At 37.3% G+C, this 12,152-nt stretch overlaps 1 protein-coding gene across 1 annotated transcript; it reads left to right on the forward strand.

The window, feature by feature from the left end:
- The first annotated feature begins 4,196 nt into the window (after positions 1 to 4,196).
- Positions 4,197 to 6,286, forward strand: LOC116583339 (zinc finger protein 131-like). Its single transcript, XM_032331430.1, has 2 exons — positions 4,197 to 4,969; positions 5,072 to 6,286. Exons 1-2 carry the CDS (start codon positions 4,241 to 4,243, stop codon positions 6,110 to 6,112), a joined length of 1,770 nt encoding a protein of 589 aa, XP_032187321.1. The 5' UTR covers positions 4,197 to 4,240; the 3' UTR covers positions 6,113 to 6,286.
- The last annotated feature ends 5,866 nt before the right edge of the window (positions 6,287 to 12,152 follow it).

A 12,152-nucleotide genomic window follows, 5' to 3' on the forward strand; every position in this document is an offset into this window, starting at 1 on the left:
AATTGATAGATTTTCTGGGCATGGAATTATAAGTGAAAAGTCATTTTCCACTTGTGAATCTTTTAGTTTACACTGTGGTAGTTGAGTGGTCTGGTATGATTCTGATTTTCTCCTTTGTATGTGACTTGTGTTATTTCTAGAAGGTTTTAGGATCCTGTCTTTATATATAGTATACTGAAATTTGCTGAAGATGTGTCCTGGTCTGAGCCTCTTTTCATTTATTGAGTGGGTCTGGAGGTAGAGATATGTTAAGACATTTAAAAAAAAAAGATTTATTTATTTGAGAGAGAGTACCTGCAAGCATGAGTGGGACAATGGGGCTGTGGGAGAAGAGGGATGGGAATTTCAAGCACACTCCTTGCTGAGCATGGAGCTCCAGGCAGGGCTCTATCTTATAACCCTGAGATCATGACCTGAGTCAAAATCAAGAGTCAAGAGACTTAACTGACTGAGCCAACCAAGTGTCCCTATGTTAAATCCTTTTACCCAACATCCATGTCCTTCCATTGTGAAATATTATTAGAGTCATTTTTTTGATACTTTTATTCCCTCCCTTTTTATTTATTTATTTATATAATTTTTTGGCTAGAGCTTGTCAGACTTCTTGGACTGATTCTACCATTTTTATATAGTTAGCTCTTTACCTTTTCTTTCCTTTTGTCTAAGGGGGCAGTGTAGTAGTTATATAAGCATTTCCTTTGGCGTTATATTGTCTAGGTTCTAAATCTAGCTCCACAATTTACTAGGTTTGACCCTGGATGAGTTAGCTATCTTCTCTGTGACTCATTTTCTTCATATGCAAAATTAATAGTGTCTATCCTACCACTCACTGTAAAGAGAAAATGAAAGGATGTAAAGTACTAGAACCTTATAAAAACTATAGAGAATTTATTATCATTGTAATGATTATTTTCTTTGATTTTTCTACCCTCTTTTTTATTATTGAGTTCAATTAGCCAACATATAGTACAGCATTAGTTTTTGATGTAGTGTTCAATGATTCATTAGTTGCGTATAACATCCACTGTTCATCACCACACGTCTTCCTTAATACCCATCACCCGGCTACCTCATCCCCTCACCCCCCTCCCTTCTATAACCCTCAGTTTGGTTCCTGGAGTCCAGAGTCTCTCATGGTTTGTCTCCCTCTCTGATTTCTTCCCATTCGGTTCTCCCTCCCTTCCCCTGTGGTCCTTTGCTCTATTCCTTATATTCCAGATATGAGTGAAGCCATGTGATAATTGTCTTTCTCTGCTTCACTTATTTCACTTAGCATAATCCCTTCCAGTTCCATCCATATCAATGTAAATGGTAGGTACTCATCCTTTCTGATAGCTATATATGAACCACATCTTCTTTATCCATTCATCTATTGAAGGACATCTTGGCTCCTTCACAGTTTCCCTATTGTGGACATTGCTGCTATGAACATTGGGGTACATCTGTCCCTTATTTTCATTATATCTGTTTATTTGGGGTAAATTCCTAGTCATGCACTTTCTAGGTCATATTATAGCTCCATTTTTAATGTCTTGAGGAACCTCCATACTGTTTTCTAGAGTGGCTGTACCAGCTTGCATTCCCACCAACAGTGTAGGAGTGATCCCCTTTCTCCCCATTCTCACCAACACTTGTTGTTTCCTGTCTTTTTAATTTTTGCCAGTCTAACTTGTATAAAGTGGTATTCCAGTGTGGTTTTGATTTGTATTTCCCTGATGGCTAGTGATGTTGAACATTTTTGTGTTGAACAGACACATCTAATGTGTCTGTTAGCCATTTGTATGTCTTCCTTGGAGAAGTGTCTGTTCATGTCTTCTGCTCATTTCTTGACTGGATTATTTGTTTTTTTGGACACTGAGTTTGAGAAGTTCTTTTTTTTTTTTTAAAGATTTTATTTATTTATTTGACAGAGAGAAATCACTTTATAGATCTTGCATACCAGCCCTTTATCTGAAATATCGTTTGCAAATATTTTCTTTCATTCTTCCATTGCCTCTTAGTTTTGTTGACTGTTTCTTTTGTAGTGCAAAAGTTTTTTATGTTGATGAAGTCCCAAAAGTTCATTTTTGCTTTTGTTTCCCTTTAGAGACAGGTCTTGAAAGAGGTTGCTGTGGCTGATGTTGAAGAGGTTACTGCCTATGTTCTCCACTAGGATTTTGATGGATTCCTGTCACACATTTAGGTCTTTCATTTATCTTGAGTTTATCTTTGTGTATGATATAAGAGAACGGTTCAGTTTCATTCTCCTGCATGTGGCTGTCCAGTTTTCCCAGCACTATTTATGGAAAAGACTGTCTTTTTTCATTTGGTATTTTTTCTTGATTTGTGAAAGATTAATTGACCATAGAGTTGAGGGTCAATTTCCAGGTTCTTTATTCTGTTCCATTGATCTATATGTTTGTTTTTGTGCCAATATGATGCTGTCTTTATGATCACAGCTTTGTAATATAGCTTGGAGTCAGGCATTGTGATTCCCCCAACTTTGGTTTTCTTTTCCAACAATCCCCTAGTGATTCAGGGTCTTTTCTGGTTCCATAGAAATTTTAGGATTATTTGTTCCAGCTCTGTGAAAAATGTCAATGGTATTTTAATAGAAAGTGTAGATTGCTTTGAGCAACATAAACATTTTAACAATGTTTATTCTTCCAATCTACGATTATGGAATGTTTTTCCATCTCTTTGTATCTTCCTCAATTTCTTCCATAAGGGTCCTGTAGTTTCTAGAGTATAGATCCTTTACCTCTTTGGTAAGGTTTATTCCTCGGTGTCTTATGGTTTTGGGTGCTATTGTAAATGGAGTCAATTCCTTAATTTTTCTTTCTTCAGTTACATTGTTAGTGTATAGAAATGCAGCTAATTTCTGTGCACTGATTCTATATGCTGCCACATTGCTGAATTGCTGTATGAGTTCTAGAAATTTGGGAGTATATTCTTTTGTGTTTTCCACATAAAGTATCCTGCCATCTGTGAAGAGAAAAATTATGACTTCTTCTTTGCCAATTTGAATACATTTTATTTCTTTTTGTTGTCTGATTGCTAATGCTAGGACTTCTAGTAATATGTTGAACAAAAGTGGTGAGAGTGGGCATCCCTGTCATGTTATTGACCTTAAGGGAAAAGCTCTCAGATTTACTCTTTTTATAATGATATATGCTGTGGGTTTTTCATAGATGGCTTTTATGATATTGTGGTATGTTCCCTGTATCCCTATATTATGAAGAGTTTTAATCAGGAAAGGATGTACAATCTATATATATCCTCAACTTTGACTTAATTTCCAAGATTTTTTTCTTATTCCTTTTTATGATATAGCACCCAGTTTTGTTTTGTTTCCATGGATGCTGAATATTCTAAGGTATTAGAGGATTAAAAAATTTTATCTTATAGTATCGTCTTGTTCCCCCCCTTTTTTTTTTAAGATTTTATTCATTTATTTGTCAGGGATAGAGAGCGAGCGAGCATAGGCAGACAGAGAGGCAGGCAGAGGCAGAGGCAGAGGGAGAAGCAGGCTCCCTGTCAAGCAAGGAGCCCGATGTGGGACTCTGGGACTCGATCCCAAGACACTGGGATCATGACCTGAGCCAAAGGCAGCTGCTTAACCAACTGAGCCACCCAGGCGTCCCTTGTTCCCCTTTTCTGTTTGTTCATTTTAACCTGTGTTTTATATTGCAGATTTCCGCAAATAGTCGTCCTTAGCTCTTCACTCTTAATATTTAAGAGTGAAATAAGAGCTGTCAATTTATATTTAAGAGTGAAAACAAAAAGTGATTTGAAAACCCTTTGTTGGCGGCTGTCCGGGTCTCAGAGGGAGCGCACAGCCAGACCCAGCGGAGACAGCATCTCGGCACTCGCTAGGAAATGGAGGGCGAGGGAGTAGAGAACAGCGTGGGCTGAGTTTCACCCCAAGAGGGGAAAGCGACGAAGAAGCAGCTCTGACTGCCGGAGAGGAGAAAGGAAGGATCACAAGCTAGCGTTAGCAGTGGCAGCTCCCCCACCACATCCTCCTCTCCCCCTCCCCCTCCCCATCCTCCTCTCCCCCCCCATCCTCCTCTCCCCCCTCCCCATCCTCCCCTCCCCCCTCCCCCCATTGACTCCGCCTACTAGTCGGGCGGGTGGGGGTGGGGCCCATTTCCTCAGTAGTCGCCGCTTGGTTGACGCTTAGTCAGCGTCCTGTCCTGTCCTGTCCGTGTCAGCTGGAGCCCAGCGTGTGACGCAGCACGTCAACAGCAACTCAACCGCCATGGAGGCTGAAGAGAAGATGGAATGCCTTCAGGAGTTCCCGGAACATCATAAAATGATTCTGGACCGATTGAATGAACAGCGAGAGCAGGATCAGTTTACTGACATCACCCTCATTGTCGACGGACATCATTTTAAGGCCCACAAGGCTGTTTTGGCTGCTTGCAGTAAGTTCTTCTACAATTTCTTTCAGGAATTTACTCGGGAAACTTTGGTGGAGATAGAAGGTGTTAGTAAAATGGCCTTCCGTCATTTAATTGAGTTCACATACACAGCAAAATTAATGATACAAGGAGAAGAAGAAGCCAATGATGTATGGAAAGCAGCAGAGTTCCTACAAATGCTAGAAGCTATCAAAGCCCTTGAAGTCAGGAACAAAAAAAACTCCGTTCCACTAGAGGAAAATACCACAGGAAAAAGTGAGGCAAAGAAAAGAAAGATTGCAGAAACTTCAAATGTTATCACTGAGTCATTGCCCTCTGCAGAATCAGAACCTGTCGAAATTGAGATGCAGATTGCCGAAGGCACAATTGAAGTGGAAGATGAAGGCATCGGAACGTTGGAGAAAGTGGCTTCTACCAAGCAGTCCATAAAGTACATTCAGAGCACAGGGTCCTCTGATGATTCCTCCCTGGCACTGTTGGCAGATATTACCAGCAAGTACCAGCAAGGTGATAGAAAAGGGCAGATAAAAGAAGATGGTTGTGCATCTGACCCCACAAGCAAACAGGTAGAAGGTATTGAAATTGTGGAACTTCAGCTGTCACATGTGAAGGACTTGTTCCAATGTGAGAAATGTAACCATTCATTTAAATTGTTTTACCATTTTAAGGAACACATGAAATTACACTCCACTGAGAGTTTCAAGTGTGAAATATGCAATAAAAGTTATCTTCGGGAGAGTGCATGGAAACAGCACCTCAACTGTTACCACCTCCAAGAAGGCAGAGTCAGTAAGAAGCAAAGAACTGGGAAAAAAATTCACATATGTCAATACTGTGGGAAACAGTTTGACCACTTAGGACATTTTAAAGAGCATCTTCGAAAACATACAGGTGAAAAACCTTTTGAATGTCCAAATTGTCATGAACGATTTGCCAGAAATAGCACCCTCAAATGTCATCTGACTGCATGCCAGACTGGAGTACGGGCAAAAAAGGGAAGAAAGAAGCTTTATGAATGTCAGGTCTGTAACAGTGTGTTTAACAGCTGGGACCTGTTCAAAGATCATTTGGTAATACACACTGGAGATAAACCCAACCACTGTTCTTTATGTGACTTGTGGTTTATGCAAGGAAATGAATTCAGGAGGCATCTCAGTGATACTCACAATATTTCAGAGTGTCTAGTAACTGAAGAAGTTCTTTCAGTAGAAACATGTGTGCAGACTGAACCTGTGACATCAATGGCTATTATAGAACAAGTTGGGAAGGTGCATGTGTTACCATTGCTTCAGCTTCAGGTGGATTCAGCACAAATGATTGTGGAACAGGTCCATCCTGATCTGCTCCAGGACAGCCAAGTGCATGATTCACATATGAGTGATCTTCCAGAGCAGGTCCAGGTGAATTATCTAGAAGTGGGTCAAATTCAGACTGAAGAAGGTACTGAAGTACACGTGGAGGAGCTGCACGTCGAGCGGGTAAATCAAATGCCAGTAGAAGTACAGACTGAACTTCTAGAAGTCGACTTGGAACAAGTGACCCCTGAAGTCATGAACCAGGAGGAGAGAGAGTCCACCCAAGCAGATTGTACTGAGGCTACCAGGGAAGATCGCGAAGATGCTGATGGTTTAGAGACCAAATCAACAGTGGATTCCCAAGCTGAAAGGGCAGGGAATGAGAACAGAACACCTATGTCTGTGTTAGAATGAAATAACAAATGAATATATTTCTAAATTTATGTGTTGGGTTTTTGAACTGATGATGGGCAGTGTGACTGTCCTTGGGCTAACAGACAAGTGGACTAAAGTTAAAGTCTTTCCTGTTGTGAACTGTTTCTGTTGAAACAGATTTCCCCCCACTTAATGCCACAGAGGAGATATCTTTCCCATAAGTGAAGGGGAAGCTTTGAGAAGTATTATTTCTGGAAACTTAAGTGGATTATATTCTTACTATATAGTTGGGTATGAATGTATCTATTTTCATTGTGATAAGCGTTCTCCCTCTCTCTCTCCCAGGTCACGTCCTTTCTCAGATTTTTTCCATGTTAAAATGTAAAATCATTAGAATACAAGTTTATGTATTCTAATGCATGTTAGAAAACTGAACATATAGGAAACACAAGGCTGCCTGAAGAAAAGTACATTGTTACTGTGCAGTTAAATTTTTGGCTTCTGGCTTTCTTTTGTTTGAACAACCTTCTTGTCTTTACTGACAGTCATCTCTGCAACAGGAACAGAGTGGTGGTGGCAAAATTTCTAGAATGTAAAAAACAAAAAAACCACACCCATATGCCTTTTCAAAACCAACAAAACTTCTATAAAGGGTCTCTGGTTCTTTCAAAGTTTGTGTTCTAAGGAGCAATGTAGGTGATGCTGTAGTAGTTTATGTTTTTGCTTATAATGGCAACTACCAATTCTTTTTCTTGGTAACTTAAGTTAGGTTGAGAAGTTTCATTTAATGGTAACTGAAGGGCCATTTCCAATTGGGAAAATTCATTTATATCTGTGGTAAACCTTTTTTTTTTTTAATGAAAAGTTGCACTAATATTTTACCACCAGATGAAAAAAAGATGAGCATCATTTAAAAATTAATGTATTTAAAATAAAGTACAGAGGAAAAACATGTATATAATTTTTAAAAAAGAAAGAAAACCCTTTGTTCTTTTGTCAGTTAACTGGTGGTCTTTAGTATAGATTGACCATACAGAAACATAGGTTTTGGAGGGCTGGAACTCCCAATTTGTGTGTATTAGTGTATGAGGTTGCCCCCTCTGGGGAGACACTGGTTCATCAGAGATGAATTATATAATCTCTTGCCTGGAGAGCCAGAAAATGTGAAAACTTTAACTTAATCCTACTGTTTTTAAAAAGCTCTTTCTTCTGCCTACCACTCTGCTTGATATCACACTCTGGAGCCTTTCTTTAATTTTTCCAAAAACAGATACCTAGTCACTTACTAAGGTAAAGAAGGGGCCCTTGAAATCGAACTAATTCTTATACATGCTTTCAATAATTCTTCTTTTCTGTTCTACACCTCCTCCATGTATCTTTTGATGTGTCTCAAGCTCCCTTTCCCAATTTCCATGGGTTGTATTAGTTTGCTTCTCACTAATACCCCCTTCTGTTGTTATGTAGACATTGATTCCTCTCAGCTTTGTTCAGTCAACACTCCTCTATTCATTTTTCCATCAATTCATCATTTTTTCCACCAATTCATCCTTTTTTCTCCTCTCCTGTTACCTTTGTCCTCATGGGTTTATGATTTTTTTTAATTCCCCATAGTGTTTAAGGGCCAAGGTTCTAAAGCTGATCTCTCTCGGTTTGAAGTTTTTTAAAGATTCATTTATTTATCAGAGAGAGAGGTGGGGGAGGGGCAAAGGCAGAGGGAAAAACAGTCTTAAGCAGACTCCATTCCATGATGAGCCCGGAGCCTGATATGGAGTTTGATCTCAGGACCTCGAGGTCACAACTGAGCCAAAATCAAGAGTCAGACACTTAACCGACTTTGCCACCCGGGTGCCCCTCTCTGGGTTTGAATTTTTGTGGTGTCATGTTACCAACTGAGAAATCATAGGTAATTTACTTGTCTGAGTCTGTTTCTTTCCATTTATTTATTTATTTATTTTGTTGAAAAATAAGGATACTAAAAGCACCTATATTTTCGAAATTAGTACATGTAAAGTACTTAAAACAGTGTTTGGCCAAAGTACCTGAAGAAAAAATGTCAAAAGTTATTATTGTCACTATTTGTTATTATAATATTATCAGCATTACTTAGGAGTTTCAAGTGGGAAAAACATAGGCATTTAGTCCATTATTTTTAACCATTAGTTTATATTTAAAATGCAGATAGCACCTGGGTGCCTCAGTGCTTTAAGCCTCTGCCTTCGGCTCAGGTCATGATTTCAGGGTCCTGGGATAGAGTCCTGTATTGAGCTTTCTGCTCATGAGGGAGCCTGCTTCCCTCTCTCTCTCTGCCTGCCTCCCTGCCTGCTTGTGATCTTTCTCTGTCAAATAAATAAATAAAATCTTAAAAATAATAAAATGCAGATGAAATTTAAAACGAAGACCCTATTATTAATTATCCTTGAGAACTTAGATAAACAAGACAGAAGAATTGTGAATTTTTATAAGTGGTATTTTTAAGAGCCTAGAACAAATAAATTTTAAATAATTAGATACGTAAGTATTTCTACTGTATTTCTTTAGTTTTCTGAACTCATTATCTACTTTAATCCTAATGATGACTTGCATTAGTCATGTCATTGGTGTCATCTTCTGAGGAATGAGGAAATACTTCTCAGAAGCCACCAACAAATATTCACTCATGTCTCATTGGCAACAATTTACATGATTACCATTAAACCAAATACTGGCAGTGAGAATAGGGCCACAACAATTGGTATAGACTGATCAAGATTTTTGCCTGGGGCTGAGAATAGGATCCTTAGCCCTTGAGTCATGTGGGGCAGGAGTAGACACATGAAATAGAGTTTTTGCAAGAAAAAGAAGGGAGAAGTGGATATTTAGTAGGCAACCAACCATTGTAGCAAAAATTATTCTGTAGGCCATTCTGTAAATTCATAAATACTGAATATACCACAAATAAAATTAAGACCTATGGATTTGATGAACATATTGGGAAGAAAAAGTATATTTCCCAATGAGTCGTTGCCTAGTAAGTATTCTGAGATATCTAATTCTAGGCTTATCGGCATTCAAATCAAATTTCTATTAACACTAAAGCTTATCACAGTTTTGCATGTAGTCAGTTTCATAATTCAAACCCAAACAAAAACAGATAAACTTCCACAAGTTAACTACTTTTTTCCTCTATAGGAATTATGTATTAGAGAAATTGCATAAAAGATGTGTAACCATATTTTATCATCAGATGCGAATGTCATCAGTTTCTTCATTTCTACCTATGCCCAAAAAGTATCTGAGAAAAGTGAATGAGTCCCTTTCCTGATTTCCTGTCTTCCTGAGTGAAAATGAATTATAATTTTCCATTTTTCCTTACACACTTTAGTGAGCTAATTATAACAATGCTTTACAGTTCAGCCTGCTTAAAAATCAAACTGTGGAAGTTGTGATAAACCTACTGGCAATTAAGAGACAGCAAGATGGATTATCTCCAGATGCTCATGGGACTCTTGAAGTTTGGAGAGTTGCGTGTGTTTCTGTTATACTTTGGTATTTTTCCTTTTATTGTGGAAGCTCTTTGTTATCCTGTTGACTTGCAGATATGCAAATGAACCTTATCCAAACATGTTTGGTTTCTGCGATGGAAAGTTTCCATGAAGATACACAGCAGAAAGCCATGGTACATTCACCTTCATAGCCTGAAAAATATATGCTAGATCTCATAAGTGTATTTTGAACTTTGGAGAAAGACAGTGAAAGTTTATATTTTTCAGTGTGTTTTGGATTAGAAAGAGGTAAAGCATTTTTCTGTGAGATGCATTGGTGAGAATAAAAATAATGTCTCTAGGGTGCCTGGGTGGCTCAGGTCATGATCCCGGGGAGAGAGGAGAAGGTCCCTGCTCAGAAGTAGTCTGCTTCTCCCTCTCTCTCAGCCCCTCTCCCACCAAGTGTACATGGTCTCTCTCTAATAAATAAAATTTTTTAAAAAGTCTCTAAACAAATATAATAAAGCTTTGAATATTCTTTGAGTTCTCTACTTCTCCTTCATTTAACTTTCTTAAAAATATTCATTCAATTATTTTTTTCCAGTTTTTAAAATCTTATATGCTTGTTTTAATTAAGCATTCACAGCAAAAGTTTTGGTCTAATTTAGAAAAACAATTCTTTATACTGAAGTACAATTGACATATAATATCCTATTAGTTTCAGGTATACATCATAATGATTTGATATGTTTTTATACATTAGCAAATGATCTGCATGATAAATGCAGTTACCATCAATCACCATACAAAGTTTTTGCAGTATTATTAACTATATTCCCTATGCTGTGTGTTACATCCCCATGACTTATTTTATAACTGGAAGTTTGTACCTCTTAATTCACTTTGCCTATTTCCAAGTTTACTAAAAATATTCATATATTTTTTCTAGTTTTATTGAGAAATAATTACTATGTGTTACTGTATAAGTTTATGGCATATAACATGGTGGTTTGATTTACATATATTAAATTATGTGAAATAATTACCACATCATTATCTTTACCTAATATCCATCATCTCATATAGAGATAATGAAAAGAAAAAAATCTCTTTGTGATGAGAACATTTAGGATTAACTCTCTTAACAGCTTTGGTATATATTATACACCAGTGTTAACTATGATCCTCATGCTGTACGTTATATCCCTAGTACTTATTTATCTTATAGCTAGAAGTTTGTACTTTTTGGCTTCCTTCCTCTAATTCCTTGCTCTGCCTTCCACCTCTGGTAACCCCAAATCAGATCTCTTTTACTATGAATTTGGGTGTTTTGGTTTTGGTTTTAGATACCACATATAAATGAAATTGCGTAGTATTTGTCTTTCACTGTCTAATTTGTTTCAGTTAGCACAGTGCCTTCAAGGACCATCCATGTTGTCACAAATGGTAGGAACTCTTCATTTTGTATGGCTGAATACATGTATACACACACACACACACACACACACACACATGCACATTATATACATTATATATTTACATATACATATAGACATTATATATGTGTATGTGTATATACATTATATATATATAGTGTGTGTGTGTGTGTGTGTGTGTGTGTGTATATATATATATATGAGCGTGTGTATGTGTGTGTGTGTGTCTATATATATGTGTGTATATATATATTTACTACAACTTTTTTATCCATTAATCCACCAATGGAGTACTTAGGTGATTTCCATGTATTGGCTGCTATGAACAAGGGGGTATAGATAAGTTTTCAAGTTAGTGTTTTTTTTTCTTTTGGACATATTTCCAAAAGTGGAACTGCTGGGTCATCCATTAGTTCTATTTTTAATTTGGGGGGGAATCTTCCATACCGTTTTCCAGTGGCTGTACCAACAAATAGATCCCACCAAGAGTACACAAAGGTTCCCATTTCCGCACATCCTTGCCAACATTTGTTCTTGCTTGTCTTTTTTTTCTTTTATGGCCATTGGAAACACATAATTAGAAAGTCATAACCTTCAGAGATATCATTCTTTGACACAGATACTTCATTAACTTTAAAGAGTAAGGTGGTTTTTTAAAGGTTTTGTTAATCTGTGTATAGACTCAGTTCTATGATTATCCATCTAGTTGAAGATGCTCTTTTAGATGGATTTGAAGTTAGTAGTCAAAGAAATGATGGATCATTGAGCAATCAGAACAACACAGCTATTTCTACAACCAAAAATAGTGAATCAACCATATATATATTCATCCATATAGGTATGATATTCACTAATACTATATCAAGATCCCAACCCAATATTTGATTCAGTCTATGTTCAAATAATGCACACTGCACACATGACCCCATTAATATACAGTTTATTGACTAAAGTTTTGAATTTATCCAAGTCCTTATAGGAAATTTAACTTCTCCACTGTTGAAATTTATCACTTGAGATTATGATAGATTTGTTTTGTTAGCTGTATGTCCAGGACATATTAGTACAAGAAACTAAACCTATGATGATTTTTGATTTAGTTTTCTGCACTGGAGAGGTATATGCTTATGTACAATCCATCAGTGTGCATTTACAAAGTTACTGGTGTATGTCAAAAACAAT

The sequence above is a fragment of the Mustela erminea genome, chromosome X, assembly GCF_009829155.1.
Source record: "Mustela erminea isolate mMusErm1 chromosome X, mMusErm1.Pri, whole genome shotgun sequence".
NCBI classification, from domain to species: domain Eukaryota; kingdom Metazoa; phylum Chordata; class Mammalia; order Carnivora; family Mustelidae; genus Mustela; species Mustela erminea.